Below are 19,996 nucleotides of genomic sequence, written 5' to 3' on the forward strand. Positions count from 1 at the left end.
CTTGAATCTCACAAGAATAAGAACATTTATATATAAAACCATAGTACCATTATGGAACCTAAGAAAATTAATAGTAATTTCAGACATTATTTAATATCCAGTCTGGATGCAGAGTTCCCCAAGAATATGTTTTTCAACCGAAGGGTTAGTCAAAATTCACGCATAGCGTTTGAGTTATGTTTCTTTAAATCTAGACAAATATTTTGCCTGTCCTCCATTTCTAAAAAACAAAATGTATTTAATAACACTGACCTAAAATTTAAAAAAAAAATATTATTAAAAAGTGATTTGAAGGAGAGAGAAAAACATAGATTTGTTGTTCCATTTACTTATGCATTTATTGGTTGATTCTTTTATTGCCCTGACTGGGGATCAAACTTGGTGTATCGGGATAATGCCCTAACCAAGGGAGCTACCCAGCCAGGTCTAATTCTGATTTTTTGAAGACTCTGGATTTATTTATGGCTTCTTCATGGTATCACTGAATTTGTTTCTCTGTCCCCTAATTTCATGTACTGGGAAAGCAATTAGAGGCTTGATTGATTCAGGCTAAATGCTTTTTGCAAGAAGACTTAATTTTTTTTAAATTTATTTTTATTGATTTTAGAGAGAGAGAGAGAGAGAGATCAATTTATTGTTCCACTTATTTATGCATTCATTGGTTGATTCTTGTATGTGCCCTGACCAGGAGTCAAACCAGTAACCTTGGCATATCTGGATGATACTCTAGCCAACTGAGTTACACAGTTAAAGTGATGTTGTGTACTTCACAGTTCAGGACATCAGGAAGCACATAGATGTCTGGTCATCCCACTCTTAGTGGTGCTCAATTTGATCTTGATGGCAGAGGTCTCTCTGACATTTTTTTAGTAAGTAGAACAGTGGAAGGTTATGGTCTCAAAAGTTCAGTTTGAAGAAGAAAGAGTTGGCCCTGATTGGGTAGCTCAGTTGGTTGGAGTATTGTCTGGTGCACCAAAAGGCTGTAGATTTGATTCTTGGTCAGAGCACATATCTAGGTTGTGGGTTCGATCCCCAGTTGGGGTATGTACAGAAGGCAGCCAACTCATGTTTCTCTCTCTCTTTCTTTCTCCATTCCTCTCTCTCCCTCCCTCCTTTCTTCCTTCTCTCTCTCCCTTCCTCTCTCTCAAATCAATAAACATATCTTCAGGTGAGGATTAAAAAAAAAAGAACCCCCCTCCCCCAACTGGCTCATTCTGAACATCAAATTTGTCTCAAAGTGTTGCAGGCTAACTTCTGAGCCTACAATTATATAACGGTTTGTCCCTGTGATGGTTATGTGGCTTTCCTGGAAGATTTTGTGGAGTTTTTCCCCACAACCTGAAAAAGGCTCAGAAAGGTCAAAAGAAATGTCTTGACTATGCAATGAACAAGTCAGACCAAGGGAAATCGGGACTCTGTAGCCTAAAAAGAGGAAAGTCAATAGGGAGATAATAAAAATCACAGCATATTAAGACCTCACTGGGTCCTGTTTATTTCCTTACAAGTGTCTTCTGAAAAATGTGCTCTTCCTGCTCCCTGTTCTCTAGGGAGACCGATGGTCATATTAAGTAATTTATGAGGTGCTGCATAGCTACTGGGCAGTAGAATGGAGATTTAACCTAGTCTGCGTGGCTGGCACCTGCCTTCCACCTCTGCGCTGTACTCCCTGCTAGGGACCTTGGCACAGGATCTCAGAATAACAGAGTAGGGAGACACTCCCTGACTTTTTTTTTTTTAAACAGTAATAAACATTTATTATCTCCAGTGGGTCAGAATTTGGGAGCGGCCTCACTGGGCAGTCAGGCTTGGGATCTCTCTTGAGGTTGCAGTTGATTTGTGGGCTGGGCCGCAGTCCTCTGCTGGCTGGCTCAGGGCTGGGGGCGCCACTTCCTGGGTGGCTCATTTGCGTGGGTGGAGAGTGGTGTTGGTGGTCGTCAGGCCTAAGTTCTTACCCCGCACCCTCACTCCTAGACTTTTGAAGGAACTTGTTTTCAGATTATGTGTTATTTTACAGAAATGTTTGGAACTCACCAGGCCCCCTCAGTGAAACTGACTGAAAATAGCAACGGACTCAGAAAGATTTGGAAAGATGCTTTACAGGGACGAGCGCTTATGGGAGGGGAGAGATGCTTAGGGGGACTTGAAAACCTGAAGGGTAGCTGGTTTCTACTTTATTAGAACAGATCCTTGAATTGATCCAGACTTTTTTTTTTTTTTCCCTCTGAGTTCTTAAAGGGCTGTGTCTGTTTCTTAGAGATATTTGGGGGCAGGCTTTTTCATGTGGGAGGTTGTTTCTAGGAAGTGCTCCCCTGCTTTGTTCTAGAAATATAGTGAGATAGCTTATAATAACATAGTAGCAACTAAGAGATAAAACTAAGTGGTAGGTGGGGAGGGAGGTGGGAGCATGTGGCACGTCCCTGGTCTGGCTGTGGAAGATGTCCGGGAGGCGTGGAAGGCGGCACACCCTTTGGAAATCCTTACGAATGCTGCTGTCTCTTGGTGATGATTGAACGGCCCTGAACCGGAGGTTGCAGCTCCTGAGCAACAACTGGATGGAAGCTGTTCCGTGTGGCCAAGCTTGGTGGTGGGAGTCGGGGGTGTGTGTGTAGCAATTTCCAGCCCCCCTAGGCTTTGAGGCTTCTGCCTGGTACCCGTTGGTTCCGTTTTCCTGCTGTGGTTTCCCAGCTCTTCTTGGTTGCGCACGGGGCTGACTTGACTTAGTGTTCTGGGGACTGGGCGAGCCTGAGCAGCCTTCCCACCTCAGTCACAGAGCCAGGTGTCGACTGGTCTCTCCTCCCGGGACTGACCCAGGGCCCTGAGACTTGCGGCTGACATGCTTATATTGAAGTTTTATTGTTTTAAAGACTTTCTTTATTTCAAAATAGAAAAACATTTTCAGGGTTGAAAATAACAGCAACAACAACAACAACACTTTGACACAAGTAAGAAAAGAATAAGCCCGGGAAATCCTTCATCTACAGATGACTCCTGATGACGTTTCCTCAGGGTCTCCTGACCTGTTTCTTTTCTTTTTGCCACTATTCCACTATTTTAAAAATATGAGTAGGGGCATACTGCTAGACGGAACTGTTTTCTTCCTCTGTATGCCATCAGTATGTCTGTTTTTTTAAATGGTCCTGCAAGTATAAGCAAACAAATAAATAAGTAATGTAGATATTATGTAGTTAACCTAATAATCTAAAATGTTTTGAAAAGGAAGAATACAGCCTTCCCCACCAGCCTCATACAGCAGTCTCATATGAAAATTAGACATATTGCTTCCCATTCTCTTTTTCCGTGCCACAGGACAGAGTGGAAGATGCAGAAAAATGTTGCCAGGGGAGCCAGCATAGGCAAAGTGGGAGCTTATAACTTTCAGAATCTTAACTCCGGGGGCAGTTGCTTTCTTCCATCCATGTTGCCTTTTGTGTTCAACAGTGGAGAACACACAGCTGACCCTGAACCTGCAGACGGAGAACAAAGGCGGTGTTGTCTCGGGCGGTGAGCTGACAATTTTCCTGGACGGGCCGACTGTTGATCTGGGAAGCGTGCCTAATGGCAGTGCTGTGACAGACGGTGAGTGCTGCCCCGCTCCCAGGGGTGGCGCGGGGGGGAGAGGAGGTGTCCAGAGTTTTGTTCTGTACCAGGTCCTTGGGTTTGGGTACAGCTCAGCCAACCCTGGCCCAGAGCTAGCCCTGATTCTTTTTAGCAGCATCTATAGCATGATCAAAAACCATGACATGATTTTATAAGGACAGCTTTCTTTAAAGGACCAAAATAAATGTCAAGTCTTTATAAGTGTGTTGTTTGGTTTGAGAGCAGAGAAAAACAACTTTTTGTCCTTCATGGGCTTTGGAAAATAAAATGTCTGTTAAATGTTACTTGGCCCATTTTTCTTCATCCCAGTATAGTTAAACTTCCTAGGGCGCTTGGAGGTGTCTTTTATGAGATAGTACTGGTTGGAAAAGGGGACTCTGTGTCTGAAGAGACTCACACGAGCAAAATATATACAGAAGCAGGGAATTTGGGAGTGTTTCCCACACTGCCCTGAATGTGGGTCATTTTTTTTTTTTTTATCTAGTCTGAAATTAGTCACCTTTGGATCTAGCAGCGAATTATTTCATGAAGTCTGAGATGGGTTGGGTTTCTCCATAATTTTTCTTGTTAAATGTGATGTAACTAAGGCACTTTCCAGGCCCCAAACAGGCTTTATGTAGCTTCAAGGGAGTGAAATTTGAATTCTAATTCAAGGGCATTCAGTGAATAGCTGGGCCTTGACTTGAGATTCCTCCTTCAACTGGACTGAATGGTGCTTGGAGAAAAACAGCACCGATATAGATAATTGAGCACATGGTATGTGCTAGGTCTTGGACCAGGTGCTAGCGAGATGGCAGGGACAACATCCACATGGTGTCTACTCCTGGGAGCTTATAACTTACTTGGTGGGGGCAAGGGGTGCTAGACATCAAACAAGTAAACACACAAATAATTGTGTAACTATAATTGTGACTAAAGCTATGAAGGAAAGGTAGTGAGTATGAGATTCTTGTACTTTAGGGGATCTCATAAAGTGGGGGGGGGGCGCGGGGAGGTTTCTCTGAGGAAGCTGAGAACTGCTGGAGTATGAGGAGTTAAGACAGGCCAAGGTGGGGGTGTGGGTCAAGGGGTGGCAGAGTCAGAGGTGGAGGGTCCCCTGTGCAGAGGCTCTGAGGTGGGAGTGATCTTGGCCTGCAGTAGGAACAGAGGTGCCCAGGGTTGCTGGACTGTAGGGAGCAAGGAGAGTGGTGGGAGGTGAGGCCACAGAGGCAGGTCGGCTCAGATCACACAGCCTTGAAGGCCTTGGTAAGGATTTTGAACCCCATTCTAAGAAGCAGGAAGCTGTTGAAAGGTTTTTAGCAGAACAGTACCGTGATTTGATTTTAATTGAATCTGACTTGGCTTTTTAAAAGCGCACTGTTTGAGATACGGAGAAATGCCCCATTCCTTGCCCCAGCTTTGCATGGTCAGCATCTGTTCTCCGTCTCGTGTGGATGGCTGAGGTTCACGTAATGTGCAAGGCAACATGTTTGTAAGTGCCTTAGACGTTCCCAAAGGTCTTGGAGAAGAAGAGCTGTTTCCCAGGTTTGAACCCTTCTGGTTTGTGGCCCTAATCAGATCTCACTTGGCTGCTGTGCTAGTTCCTTCTTGCGCCGGCAGCTGCAGCTCGCACGGCTGTCTGTGTTCCGCCATGGCGAGTCTGTTCCTGCGGCCAGATCTCAAACAAGGGCCATACTTCTCAACACTTGTCCTTTCTTGGGATGGATTCCCTTTCCAGGACCACAGCCACCTTCGAGAGAATCCAGCGGGACAGCTGTCGCTCCAGAGAACCGGCACCAGACCCCCAGCACAAACTGCTTTGGAGGGAGATCACGGTAAGACCCCTGTGGATGAGGAGGAGCCTGAAGGTGCTTAGAGCCATTGAAAACACGCTGGCAACTGGCGAGGAACAGTTTATGTTAGAAACTGGTGGAAATTTCCAGAAAGCTTATAACTGACTCAGTGTGTTAAGGAGGCCCAGAGAGGAGTACAAAACTCAGGATTCTCGGAAGGATCAGGGGTTGCTTGTCAAAGATGGGGACTGGCTAAGCTGGTTATTTGGATAAGAGGAACTGTTGCGCAGAGCTTGACTGCTTTTTATGCATCAGGTGCAGCAGCCACAGCTTCCCTTCCAGGATACACACAGAAAAGCTTAGCGCAGTGCTTCTTTGTACGTGACATTTCCTGTCTGTCTGTTTCTACTTTGGGGGCTGATCCGTGGTTCTCCTGGGAATTTTGGTTAAGACCTCCGTACCTAGAGTCTGAGATATATGTTATGTGTATCATGGATGACTTCATCGTATTTACTGGTAGTCCCATCTTATGCCTCTGTTAATGGTGCAAACTCATTTTCATGGCAACTGAATTCCCAGGCAGGAGAATAGTTTTAAGTGTATTAGGGAGGTGGGGAGGGGGTTGGGAACCTGTTTTTATTGTTTATTACAATGTACAAAATTCCCAGACATTTTAAGGAGAAGAATCATATGAATGTAGTTTGTAAATTTTTGTTAACCTGTGGAGAGTAGGTGAATAACTAGTAAAATCTTCCCAAACAAAACCCGGGGCGTGGGGGAAAATGCTGGGAGAGACAGCATGATTTTAGCCAATAGCCACAGCATCTGGAAAGGTTCCTCTGAGGACAACTGTCAGCCTCTTTGGATTTGGTTGTTTTGAGGATTTCAGAGGTTCAGTAACTTACAGGGGTCAGGAGCAACAGAGGGTTGGGTGTTTGGATCTTTTGTTTATAGCATCATTAGAAGCCAAGGTGCTGGTTCCCTGTCATCTTTTCTCCAAGCCTCTGCAGAGGTGTTACCCCACACTTTAAAGGCCAGTTGCCCATTTCTGTGACTTGCTCAGTGACTTACAGGTTGGGATGAATAGTCAAGTCTCACAGTGTAAGGACTAACAATGTAACTGGCAAGTCTGTGTCCCCCAAGGAATGATGGGCACCCAGAACTAGAGAAAACAGAATGTCTTTAGTGGCGAGTGGCTGGCAAAGAGGATTAGCTCAGCACCCCCTCACTGAGAGGGATACCTTCTCAGTTTTGCGCTAACCACCACCTTGGCCTTCAGCTGACTTGGGAAGTTTGCATCCAATAACTGATAATTATGTGGAGCTGGAAGGCAGAGTCCAACTTTTAACAAGTTTGGACTTAAGTTCTTGACCTGTTTATTGCTCTCTGAAGTCCTGTAGGTGATAGACCCTGAAATCCACACGCTGTCTGCCAATGGCCCTCCTCTGTTGTCATTCATGTTGAGGATTGTTGACTGCTAAAGCAGCCACCAGACTTCAACATAAAATCGGGTTCATTTTTGCTACGACACATGTAGACATTCAATGCCAGTTCATTCTTGGTGGGCAGAGTACCTACCAGATCTTTTAACCCACATGGGAGTCCTCCATCCGCCTGGCCACCACATTTTTCATGCGTGGCCTCTGAGTTTCACAGGCCTCGACTGTCTAGGTATTTATTCAGTGGTCACATGGCTGCTGCCATTCAGCAGCAGATGCTTTTGAAAGTATCACCGAAGGCAGTATCTTCTGTGCCCTACGAAGATACTGGTCAGCTATCCCCGTTGCTGCTGGTCAGCATGCACATGCAGGAGGTAGCAGGGCAGTTGGCGGGGTAAGAGTGCTACCCGTACAACTTGCTATGTGATATTGGCCAAGTCACTAAGCCTCTTGGTGCATCAGCTTTTTTCAGGTGCAAAATGGGGGTATTACCTGCCTCACAGGGTCATTGTGGGAATTCACTGAGGTGAGGTGTGTTGTCTGAGGGCTTCGCACACTGGGAGTGCTCTGGGAAGGTGGGAGGGGTGCCTTTACTCTGGAGACTGTCTGTTGCACCCCTCCACCCACTCCCCTAACCTGGAAATGGGGCGTTACTGGTGCAGTCACAGCGGTTAAGAGGTGATGAATCAGACCTTCAGGATTCAAGGACAATGCCCCGCTGTCCTTGGTTTGCTGGGGCAGAGAGAGTGATGGGCTTCTGTCTGCTGCCTCCCAGACTAAATATTTAGCTTTCACTGCTTGAAGGGCAGGTTTTTCTTGGACTTGGGTGCTATTTGCAATGATCAAAGGTGCTCTGACGTGCCCATGAAGGTGAAGATTGCAACGACAAAGCAGCTTTTTCCTCTCCTTTTCCCTGTGTTATTAAGCATAGAACTGGACCTGTGTGAAGGTTTTATCCTAGGGGCTCATCTACCTGAGTTCATCTAGCAAAGGCACCTTTTGCTTGCCAATCAAGGCCTTAAAGCTCCATCCCTCAGTGAGATCTTGCCCACTCTTTTATGAATAATTGAGTGAAACAGCTCTAGTTATTTTATCATCTGGTCTGCCACATGGAAACCAGCACGGGTTTGCCACCAAGAATTCACATGGCATAAATTTATCTGCAGACAGACCGTGTTAGTACATAGTCAGTTGGGTCTGGTTGATTAAAGGAAGAGTTAACACCAAAATTGTTGTATAATCCTTCCTATAATGAAGCACTGACCCATAGAATGAGTGAACGACGGGTACGTTAAGACAGTGGAATCTCAGAAACATGACATTGGAAAAGAGGAGCAGGTCACAGAAAACATACAGTATGATGTAATTTACATAAACTTTTAAAATGTAAAATTAGGTCATGTATGTTTTTTATGAATGCCTTCATAGATAGTAAAACTATAAAAAATGGGAGGGAATAACTAGCCCTGACCTCAGGAGAGTGGTGACTGTTGGGGAGGTGGAGCCGGGTGTAGTGAGGAGGAAGCACTCAGAGATTTCTAGGCACTGGGGATGCTCATGCTGAGCCTCGGTAGTTCCCCAAGTGTTCATCTTATTGCTCTTCTTTAAACTGAATATATATTTCATATAGTCTTTTGTTTCCATGGTACATTTCTTAGTAAAAATAAAAAAAGTGTTACATACACACAGAAAACTGAGCAATGATGGAGAAATTGTTTGCTGCCGTGGCGGACAGGTTCAGAATCTAGGATTTCTCTAGGCTTGATAATGACCACTTATTTCTATTTTGCCCATTTTATGTACGTAGCAGTGTCGCTGATGATTCTAAGTCAGTGTTCCACATTGGCCTTGCGTTCCTGTCACTTAGAAACCTCAGGCCTGAGAATTTTGTTTGGGAGGTAGGGAAATGGGTTCCAGATGAAAGCTGGTCACTGCCAGGTAATGTGTCAGAACGGCACTGATCTTGGTGGCCTGAGAGGGCTGGTCCCACACCATCTGGTATTTGATTGGGGTGGGAGGGGCATGCAGCATGCCCAGGATTCTGTCTGTTAGTGTGCCATCCTGCCCTGTGTCCTCAGCCAGCATTCCTTATTCCAGCAGTGGAGTGCCCGGGGTGTCACGGAGCCCCCTGGGAGAGTGTGTGCTAGTTGGCACGGGGAATACCTACTACACCCTTTAATAATCCCCCTGTGCTTATTTTATTTTGCTGGAGTGAGGGCTGGCTTTGGGAACCATGCCTAAGTCAATCCAGATTTTGAAGATCTAATAATGTGTGCCTGGTATGGTGCACACCGTGCACAGGGCTGGCCTGCAGCACTTCCCACAGCGAGTTCACATCTGCATATACACAGGATGTATACGGAACTGGCAAATAAAACTGAGTGCTGGGGAAGCTCAGAGAGAGAAAATGTCAGTGGAGACGGAAATGCCGAGGAAAGAGTGGGGTGGGAGTTTGCAGAGAGACGTCGTCCACTGTCTGTCGATCAGTACAGTACCTTATGGACGAGTTGAGGCAGCTAACTCGTGAACTAGAGAAGCTAGCAGTAGGGTGTATGTGGAGGGAAAGAGAATCCGGCAGAGGGTATCCACACTGGGGCTGGCAGCTCTGTTCAGAGCATCTTTTCTGGTTAGATATAGTTGTGCAATTCCAGACTGAAGAATGGAAAGCCAGGATGTTTGAGTCCCTTTGTCGTTTCATTCTTTGTCACCTGTGATTTTTTGCTCCTCCCCAGCTATTATGTGAAAGCAGGGAGTGAACGTGAAATCAGCTAACAGGTAGAACCTGTAGGAATATCTTCTAGCGATGCTGCTTCTCCAAGCTCAGCCGTAAAGATTTCTTCAGACTTGAATAACTAAGCTCTTCAGTGTAGAATCCCTGTAGATTTTCCAGGGTCATACAGGGGAATGGTGCAAAAAAGTGGAAGAATGCATTGAATTTGCTTTTAGGTTCATAAAGTTTATCATTAATCAGTTTGAAAACTGTGAAGGGGACCGAGGTAAAGAAGCTGTATGTAGGGGCTTAAGTGATTAATTGTTCTGTGTGTATTTAAGTTATTTTGTATAAGAGTATGTGTGAATGGGCATGAATGTGTGTGCATGTGTGTTTGGTGAAGGGCTGGAGGTCTTAAATTTGTCTACATTTATCAGCTCTGAGTGTTGGCCAGTGTTAGTCAGAATCTGTGTGTTAACAAGCATCCCCCCTGCAACCCCGTGATTTTGTTAACATGTGAAAGTTCCAAACCTCTTATGAGAGAGTGCTCATTCACCGCTTTTCCCTCTTTCCCTTTTTGTCTTGCTTTGATGAAAACATGTCAAATTTATTGACTCCCTTGCCTTGGCATTTATAACCTCTGAAGATTTAAAAGAGGTGTAATCTCCAAGACTTATAAAGCCCCACGGTCTCTGGCAAGCTCTAAATAGCTCATCAGCTGTGTCTGCAGACATCCTAGCCCAGAAAGGAAAGAAAAATAAACTCAACTGGGAGTGATTCTGCTGGGAACACTGCTGGGAGTCCGGGGGTGGGTGGCAAGGGGTACTGGGAAGCAAAGCTAACAGGGAAGGAGGGCCGGGAACTGAGCCTTTGGGCACTGGGCCACTCTCTCAGTGATTGTTGGCCGCCAGTGACTCCTTCAGTTAAGATGACTAAAGGCTACTTGGTTTGGAACTGCAGTTATTTGCAGATGTCACCCTGTCATCATGAAACTCAATCGAGCACCTTTACAGTTTCCATTCAGCCTTCCACCCAACAGCTTTTACTTCAAGTCTGGCTATTAGAGTTCCATTGCGATTGCTGGGGAAGAGGTAGTGGTCATGAAAGGAGTAAGTGTGAATCGTTGATTCATTCAGTGATAACTCAGTCCCTGCTCACAAGGAGCTGACAGCGCTCTCTTGGAACGGTTGGCTCCTGTGCAATAGGATTGAGACTGTGGAAAAGAGCCCTACTGCATTCTCAGAACCAGATATTGAAAGCAGTAATGGAGATTAATTATACATTCCTTTATGTGCTAACTTATTAACTTTTGCTAATTGAAATTATACATTATACCTTTTCATACATTTGTTTATTCAGATCTTTTTTTAAAGTATATTTTATTGATTATGTTGTTACAGTAGTCCCAATTTATTTTCCCTTTGCTCCCCTCTTCCCAGTACCTCCCCTTGCCTCCAGCAATCCCCACCTTAGTTCATGTCCATCTGTCGTGCATATAAGTCTATATATATAAGTCTTTTGGCTTTACCCTTTCCTGTATTATGTATTTTTAACTTCCCCTCTCTATTTTGTACCTACCAATTATGCTTCTTAATCCCTGCACCATTTCCCCATTCTTCCCCTTCCCTCTCCCAGCTGATAACCCTCCAGATGATCTCCATGTCTATGCTTCTGTCCCAGTTCTGCTTGTGTGCTTAGTTTGTTTTTTAAATTCAGTTGTTGATAGTTGTGCATTTTTTGCCCTTTTAATGTTCATAGTTTTGAGCTGCTTTTTCCTGTATAGTTCCCTTTAACATTTCATATAATAATGGCTTGGTGATGATGAATCCTTTAATTTAACCTTGTCTGGGAAACACTTTATCTGCCCTTCCATTCTAAATGATAGCTTTGCTGGATAGAGTAATCTAGGTTATAGGTCCTTGCTTTTTATCACTTTGAATACTTCTTGCCAGTCCCTTCTAGCCTGGAAAGTTCCTTTTGAGAAATCAGCTGACAGTCTTATGGGAACTCCTTTGTAGGTAATGCTCTGCTTTTCTTTTGCTGCTTTTAAGATCCTCTCTTTATCTTTAACTTTGACATTTTAATTATGATGTGTCTTGGTGTGGTCCTCTTTGGGACCCTCTGTGGCTTCCTGGACTTGTATGTCTGTTTCCTTTGCCAAATTAGGGAAGTTTTCTTTCATTATTTTTTCAAGTATATTTTCAATTTCTTGCTCTTCCTCTTCTCCTTCTGGCACTCCTATGATTAGGATGTTGGTATGTTTGGAGATGTCCCAGAGGCTCCTCATTCTAGTCTCATTTTTTTGAGTCCTTTTTTCTTCTTGCTATTCTGATTGAATGCTTATTTCTTCCTTATGTTCCAAGTCGTTAATTTGAATCTTGATTTCATCCCCTCCACTGTTGGTTCCCTGTGGATTTTTCTTTCTTTCACTTCATTCACCTTCATTTCTGTCTGGGTCTTTTTTATGATGTGACAGCATCCTGATAACTAGTGTTTTGAACTGTGCATCTGATAGGTTGCTTATCTCCATTTCATTTAGTTCTGTTTCTGGAGTTTTGTTATGTTCTTTCATTTGGGCCATATCTCTTTGTCTCCTTAATTTGGCAGTCTCCCTGTGTTTGTTTCTATATATTAGGTAGAGCTCTTTTGACTCCCTATCTTAGTGTGTCCTATTGTAGAAAAGGCACCTGTAAATTGTATGGGGCGGAGCCTTAGGTAGTCACCAGGGTGGGGCACCTTGCTTCACTGCTTTGTGGGTGTGTGTAAGAGAGGGCTGAGAGAGGGGACGGTGCTGCTGTCTGGCCACTGGAGATTGCCCAGGAGGAAGCTGTCTACCCAGCACTTGCTCCCTTGCCAGTCACTTCACGTTCTCCCCTTCACCCCATATGCCACTTGTGCCCTTCCAGCTCTTGCTCTGGTGCTGAATCCCAGGGAATCTGAGGGTCTTCTAGCCTCTGCAGTGTGTGGGCAGGAGAAGCTAGGCATGTGGACTAGAAGAGGGTGGGAGTGTCTGACACAGTGCAGGTTGAGGCTAGAATCAGGGACCGATAAGAGGACTCTTGTAGGAACTGATGTGAGAGAAGTTGATGACTAGCCTTGGGCAGTGGTAGAACTCAGAGGAGACAGAAATATCTAGGAGGTATAATCATTGAGCAGGACTGGGTGACTGACTAATGAGACAAGGTGAAGAATGAAGAAGAATAGTGGGTATTCCTATGCTCTTGCACTGAGACATGCAGGAGCGAAGGAGCTTATGAAGCTGCCACTTGAAAATGGCATCCCCCATAATGGTAGGGACTGGTGTTTAGCAGGCTCCATGGAACAATGGTTCTGTGTGCTCCTTGGGGTAGAGTCGATCCTCTGAAAGTGTATTCATAGAAGGAGGAATGAAAACCTAACTTAGGAGATGCAGAGCAAAACAAAATGTATTTCTGACATTAACAACAGGAACAGTAGAAGAGTCACCACAATTGTGGTATGTCTACTGCATGTGTATCTGCATTCTAGGACCTCTCAGTCCTAGAAAATTGTTATTGAAAGGGAAAGAATTTAGGGAGAAGTAAATAAAATGAATATGGGTCTTGGAGAAATGACTTTTTGAATCATGGGAAGTTGGGCAGCTTGGGTATGCGATGATGGAGGACCAGAACAGAACTGATGGCAAATGATTTGGACAGATATGGATGGTGGGGAAAAGGGTTGCTTAACCCATGGTGTTTGTAGCTGTGGTTTGCTGTGATGAGATAAAGCTTTTCATTTAGGATTCTGTTGGGAATCAATGGCTCTTCTTGAAACCGACAGGTTGGTGGAGGTGAGAATTGAGATTTGGTTTAGTGACTCCCTCTATGATGGCATATTCAATAGTCTCAATAGTCTAAATAGAATGACCCCTTTAAAACACTGAAACAGGACCCTGGCTGGTGTGGCTCAGTGGATTGAGTGTCAGCCTGCAAACCACAGGGTCGCCGGTTTGATTACCACTCAGGGCACATGCCTGGGTTGCAGGCCAGATCCCCAGTTGGGGGCGTGCCAGAGGCAACCACACATTGATGTTCCTCTCTCTCTCTCTCTTTCTTCCTTCCTCTCTCTCTAAAAATAAATAAAGTCTTTAAAAAAAATAAAACACTAAAACAAATCTATATTTAGGTTTTGCATTAGGTAAAAATTGTCACAGAACTGAAATACAGAATTTACATTACTTTATGCATCACATGTCACAGGGTTTTCTGAAGTTATTATGTGCCCTTAACTTATTGAAAATATTTGTCTAATTTTCTTTGGGCCTCCCATTCTTATTCCCACTTATGTATGAGTTTACCTCACGCTGGCATTTATCTCTATCATTCTGCCATAACTATAGCCACAAAGGCCTCCCTGACCTGTCTGCAGATTTAACCATGTGGGCGAGTCCTTTCTGGAAACATTCTGTACCTTGGCTTCTATAATAATTTGAAATCCCAGAGTGTTTCTCTTTTTTTCTGGTTTTATTGATTTTTATTATTTAAAAACTAAATTTGATCCATGCAAAAATAGGTATGAATGAATCACATAACAACAAGATGTAGTAGTAAATAGGGCAGTCAAGAGAGATGTTTTTATGAGGGTGACCTTTAAGCAAAGATTTCAAGAAGGTGAGGGATTTAGCCATGAGGATAGTTGGGGGAAGGATGTTTGGACAGAGGAATGGCTGTTAAAAGGGACTGAGGTGGGATAACATGCCTTTCGAGTTGAAGGAATAGTAAGGAGGCCTGTTTGGCTGGAGTGGAGGGAGTGATGGGCAAATAGGCGATGAGGGTGACAATGTGTGGGGCCAGGTCATATCTACAGATTCCTGCTTTATGTATTTCAGGGTTATTTTATTGGGTCCACAATACAAATTTGAGATATGTCTTATGGGCAAATTGAATATTTTATCCCTATTCATGATCCTTTTTTTTTTTTAAGTGTTTTTCTCTTAGCATTTATTTGGTCTGAGCAGTAAAAAGAAATGACCTGCAACAGCATGGGTGATGCTCAAAAGCATTATGCTAAGTACAAGTAGTCAGACACACAAGGTTGCATTCTGTATGATTCTATTTATATGACATTCTGGAAAAGGCAAAATTATAGGGACAGAACTCCAGTCAGCAGTTGCTGGGAACTGAGGGAAGGGACTAACTGCAAAAGGGTACCAACAAATATTTGGGGCAATGGAAATGTTCTGTCTCTTGATTGTGGTGGTGGTAACATGACTGTGTACATTTGTTAAAACTCATTCAACTCAACTGCATTGTTCAAAAGGGTGATTCTACTACATGTAAATTATACCTGAATTTTAGAAATCATTCTTAAAAATCTGTTTGACGTTAACACAGCTACCTCAACTTTCTTTTGTATGTGCTTGGCATATTTTTCCCCCCATCCATTTAGTTTCAACCTTTTTGGTCCTTACATTTTATTTAGATGGTGTTGCTTGCAATAGCATTTAACTGGACATTTAAGAAACCAATATAACTTCTGTCTTTATACCATCACGATTAGTACATTTATGTTCCTTGTGATTTTTGATATCTTTGTTGTCTTCATCCTCTTGCCTTTTAATTCCTGTCTTGGGTTCTTTGTTTCACATGTCTAGGCTGAGTTTCTGTGTCAAGCCTCTGCATGGCCTGCCTTTTTTCTGTCTTGATGACTTGACGGTTTCTTTGCCTCGCTGATGATTTGATAATGGAGTGTAAAATTCTGCATCTAATGGTGTGAAGAGAACAAGAATTATACACTGGCTTCTGTCTGAAGATTTTTCTGTTTGGCTTCGCTCTTAGTTTTATAGCATGTCTCTATGCTGGGTCTACATACAAAAAGTTTTAAATGATATTAGTGAAAACCTAGAGTAGAATATGGTGTGAATAACTGTTATTTTGTAAAGGAAAAGGGGAGATTAGGACCAGGTTAGTTTTGTTCTTTTTGTGTGTGTTTTTAGTTTTAGCTTAAAAGGTTAAAGATTAAAAAAAGTTTTATTATAAACCAAATCATATCATTTTGTTTACACTTAGAAAAGAATAATGAGTTGAGGAGTTACTTTTTTCTCTTCCATTTACTTTTTTTGGGGGGATGTTGGATACAGGGGTGGTGGTGCTGAGTTCTCAGACACCACGTCAAAGGCGCCTGTGCCTTATTCATTTTTATGTCCCTAGCAGGGCCTAGAGTGGTTCCTTGCTGCACGTAGCAGCAGCTCCATAAATATTTGTTGAGATGAAAGACTCCTGTGTTGCTGCTGCTCGTTTGCCAGAACTTCAGGGTGGGTTTACATTCCTTGGCACCCCTACTCTTGAGAAGCAATGATTTCAGGGAAACAAGGAGTAGGGAAAGGTTTTTTTTTTTTAATTATATTTTATTGGTTATATTGTTACAATAATTCCAATTTTTTCCCCTTTGCTCCCTTCTACCCAGCACCCTCCCTCCCCCAGCAATCCCCCACCAAATCCATGCCCATGGTTTGTACATACAAGCTCTCCCGCTTCACCCTTTCATGTTTTCTTCTTCTTTTTTTTTAATAAATAAATGATTAATTATTTTAACAATAAAAAATAATCCCTTCCTCTCAGATATTAAGACCCTTTATAATCTTATAAAGGACAATGAGCGAAGGTCTCAAGCTCCTCTAACTACTTCAAGCTGGACATGGTCGTCGTCCTACCTACCCTTGGGTCCAGAAATCCCTAATAAGAGTGGGGGTGTGGAGGGGAGGGTAGGCTTCCCACATGGGGAAGGGTCGTGCAGACTCCAGGTCAGTTGGCTGTCCCCGGACAACGGCATGCTTGGTTTAACAGGCTGGCATCCTTGTTGTATTCTGGGGGCAACAGATTTGGCAAAAGGGTTAAAAGACATCATTTAGTCCATAACTACTAGATGACAAAAGGCAGGGATTAATTTTTCAATGTCCCACATTAGGGAAAAGAAGGGCTTCTTTGGAGGAATGTGTGCCAGATACATCTCACCTGTCCAAAACCCTTTTGCCCCTTATACTTAGTTTGGGCTGAGAGAAATATTTTAGGTTTCCCCCTTCTCAGACCTCTGGGCCCTTTCAGACCAAGCCATTAAGATAGAAAAGAGGAACCAGTTTTAAAGTGAAGCCCACAGACTACCCCATTCTTCACCAACCCAGCCACTTAGTTCAGCAAAACCATTGAGTCTCAGGTAGCAGCGCTGCAGACAGGATTAAGTGAGGCTTATACGTACAGATAATCACTCAGGTAATGAGATCATAGGCTTATGCCCTTTGAAAACAGAAAACACATGTTAATTTATGTAACATAACCCACAAACAAGTCTCTAAATCTGTATGACTGTCTTATTGGAAAGACACCCAGTTGCAAGGCATTTGACATTCTTCTTGCCTGTAAATTAAATATCTTTGATGATACCACAGACATAGTTTAACTTTCAAGTGACCCTTTAGCATCTCTTGCAATGATGGTTTGGTAGAGATGTATTCTTTTAGCCTTCTTTTGTCTTGGAAACTTCTTATTTCACCTTCCATTTTGAATGAGAGCCTTGCTGGGTAGAGTATTCTTGGTTGTAGGCCTTTGTTTTTCATTGCTTGGAATATTTTTTGTCGTTCCCTTCTGGCTTGTAGTGTTTCTGCTGAGAAATCTGAGATAGCCTTATTGGAGCTCCCTTGTATGTTGTTAGTTGTTTCTCTCTTGCTGCTTTTAGGATTCTCTCTTTGTCTTTGAATGTTGCCATTTTAATTATGATGTGTCTTGAAGTGGGCCTGTTGGGGTTCATCTTCATTGGGACCCTCTGTGCTTCCTGGACTTGCATGATTCTTTCTCTCTTCATGTTAGTGGAGTTTTCTGTCATTAGTTTTTCAAAGAGGTTTTCTATCCCTTGCTCTTCTTCTTCTCCTTCTGCAATTCCTATGATACGGATATTATTATGTTTCATGTTGTCCTGCAGCTGTCTTAGAACCTCTTCATTCTTGTTCAGTCTTTTTTCATTTTGTTGCACTGTCTGGGAGTTTTTGTCTAAGTTGTCCTCCAGCTCGCTGATCCGATCTTCTGCTTCCTCTAGCCTGCTTTTAATGCCTTCTACTGTGTTCTTCAATTCAGAGATCGTATTCTTCATTTCCTCCTGGCTCTTATTGATAGCTTCTATGTCCTTTTTCATGCTGGTGCAATTCTCAGTAAGTTCCTTGTAGTTTCCCTGGAGTTCTTTGTAGTTGCTACTGAGCTCATTCAGCTTCTCCATAATCCATGTTTTGAATTCCATATCTGATAGTTTGCTCCCCTCTATTTCATTTAGCACTCTTTCTGGGGATTCTACCTTTCATTTTGATGGGGGGTTGTTTCTCTGTCTCCCATTTTTGTGACTCCTATTGTTTGTTGGTGCTTCTTAGAATGATCTGCACTTCTCTGGTTCGTCAGATCATGTACCAGATCATGTACCAGTCTGGCCCTAGGCAGCCTGTTGGAGACTTCCAGGGACCTACTGCCTTTGTCTGTCTTCTTTAATTATTAATCTATTCAATCTGTGATTTGTCATCAGGCTTAAGGACCGTGGGTGTGGCAGCTTAATTCCTGTAGGCAGGGCTTTTGCTTCCCCTCAAGCTGACGCCACTTGGAGGGGAATGGTCTGCTTGCAGTACTGGGGATGAGTCAGCACTGGGACCTGGTCGGCTGCTCCCCTAGTTCTTCCCTCAAAGCCACTGCGCCAAACTCTCCCCAGTGTCTCCAGTCCTCTCTGCCTTCACTCTGCTTGAGCCCAGGGTAAGTGGGGGCCAAAATATTTTCGTATGTGATCCGCTTAAGAGCTCTTTTTCTCCCACCGTTTCTCTCCGGCTAGCAAGAAACCCTGTGGCTTTTCGCTTTTCACAACTGATACTATTTTACCTTCCACTTTGTTGCTGTAGGCTGGGAAGCCCAGCTGGGGGTTTAGACCCTGCCCTTCTCAGGAGGAATCCCCAGCTGCCGAGCTGTTTCTCAGTCCCTTCAGCTGCCACCCGTGGGAGCCCAGCCAGCCCTTCCGTGTCTCTGCACTCCCTACCGGTCAAGTTGTGATGTAGCGGCCTTTTCTGTCTCTCCGTGGTTGTAAGACTTCTTTCCAGCTAGTGTTCAGTTGGTTATTCCAGATGATTTCTCCAAAATTAAGTTGTAAATCCAGACTGGTCCTTGGAGGAGGTTAGTGTAGCTTCCACTTTCTCCTCTGCCATCTTGGATCCTTGGGAAACTTTTTATCAGGACTGCCCGGTGCTTTTCAAGGCTCATCCTAACCACCGAGAGCATGGTGGGTTCCCACTGCCTGTTCAGTCTCTCCTGTTTCATCTCTTTTTTTCTTTATGATTGATATTTCTATATTGAATTCTCTTCAAATCTGTGCAACTTTTAAGGTAAACACTGGAATTAGGGACAAGTTGTCGTGTAACCACAATCTTGTTTGGAAAAAGAATGAATCAAGTCTGTGTGTCTGAACTGTACCCGGAAAGAATGTTATCCTCTAAGAGCAGTAATATCTTACTCATGGATAGTTGTTCCAGTTCCCAAGCAGTGGTTGCACTTTAGAAATGTGTCTCATAAAGGATGTTTGGATCATAGAAATGCTGTCCCTGTGAGATGAGCACCGATTCTATAGGACAAGGCCATAACTGTGTAAGGCCCTCTAACTAGAGTGAGGTAGGGTGATCAGCAAGAATTAGTAGATTGAGGCTATTACTTAACCATATATTTAAGAGTTAATATCTTCTGTGGAAATTGACATTTATTTGTAGTGAAAGGATATATTAGTTTTCTATTGATGTATAACAAATCATCATAAACTTAGGGCTTAAAACAACACTATTAATTAGCTTATAATTCTGTAGTTCACATGTTTGGCACTGTGTGGCTGGCTGGAATGTCTACTTAGGGTCTCACAGGGCCAAAATCAAGGTAATGGCAGGGCTGCTTGCTTATCTGGAAACTCTAAGGAAGAATTTGCTTTAAAGCTCATTCCGGTCATTGACTGAATTTAGTTACTTGTGGTTGTGAGACTGAGGTCCCATGTCCTTGCTGACTGTCAATCAGGGCCTCTCTCAGCTCCTAAAGGCCACCCACGTTTTTTCTCAGGTGTCCTGCCCAATCTTCAAGCCAGAAAGGGTGTGTCAAATGTCCCTCTTGCTTCAAATTTTTTGCATTTTCTCTTCTCCCTCTACATGTGACATCTGCCAGAGAAAACACTCTGCTTTTAAGAGATTACATAATTAGATCAGGCTTGCCTGGATGATCTCCTTCTCTTGAGGTCAGTGGTGCCATATAACATAATATAATCAAGCCTGTGATGTTTCATCACACTCACCGGTTTTAGGTATTGGGGTAGGGTATCTTCAGGAGGATCATCAGCTTAGAAATTCTGCCCACCCCAGAAGATATCTCAAGTCTTAACTCCCATGTTTAATCACTTGCCTAGTCTTTACTGTTGGAGGGTCCTTGAAAATTACAGCTAGAGCAACAAAAACAAAAAACCCA

General features: G+C 43.5%; 1 protein-coding gene across 4 annotated transcripts in view; it reads left to right on the forward strand.

Annotated features, from left to right (window-relative positions):
- WWP2 (WW domain containing E3 ubiquitin protein ligase 2) overlaps nt 1–19,996 on the forward strand; it is a 127,345-nt gene that overhangs the window by 44,914 nt on the left and 62,435 nt on the right. For all 4 annotated transcript variants that reach the window (XM_090261089.1, XM_090261088.1, XM_090261091.1 and 1 more), the window contains 2 exons: nt 3,439–3,576; nt 5,315–5,411. In XM_090261089.1, coding sequence (XP_090117215.1) covers nt 3,439–3,576; nt 5,315–5,411 — 235 coding nt within the window. The remainder of the gene's footprint in view (nt 1–3,438; nt 3,577–5,314; nt 5,412–19,996) is intronic.

The sequence above is a fragment of the Furipterus horrens genome, unplaced genomic scaffold, assembly GCF_987537825.1.
Source record: "Furipterus horrens unplaced genomic scaffold, mFurHor1.1.pri manual_scaffold_13, whole genome shotgun sequence".
Lineage (NCBI taxonomy): Eukaryota > Metazoa > Chordata > Mammalia > Chiroptera > Furipteridae > Furipterus > Furipterus horrens.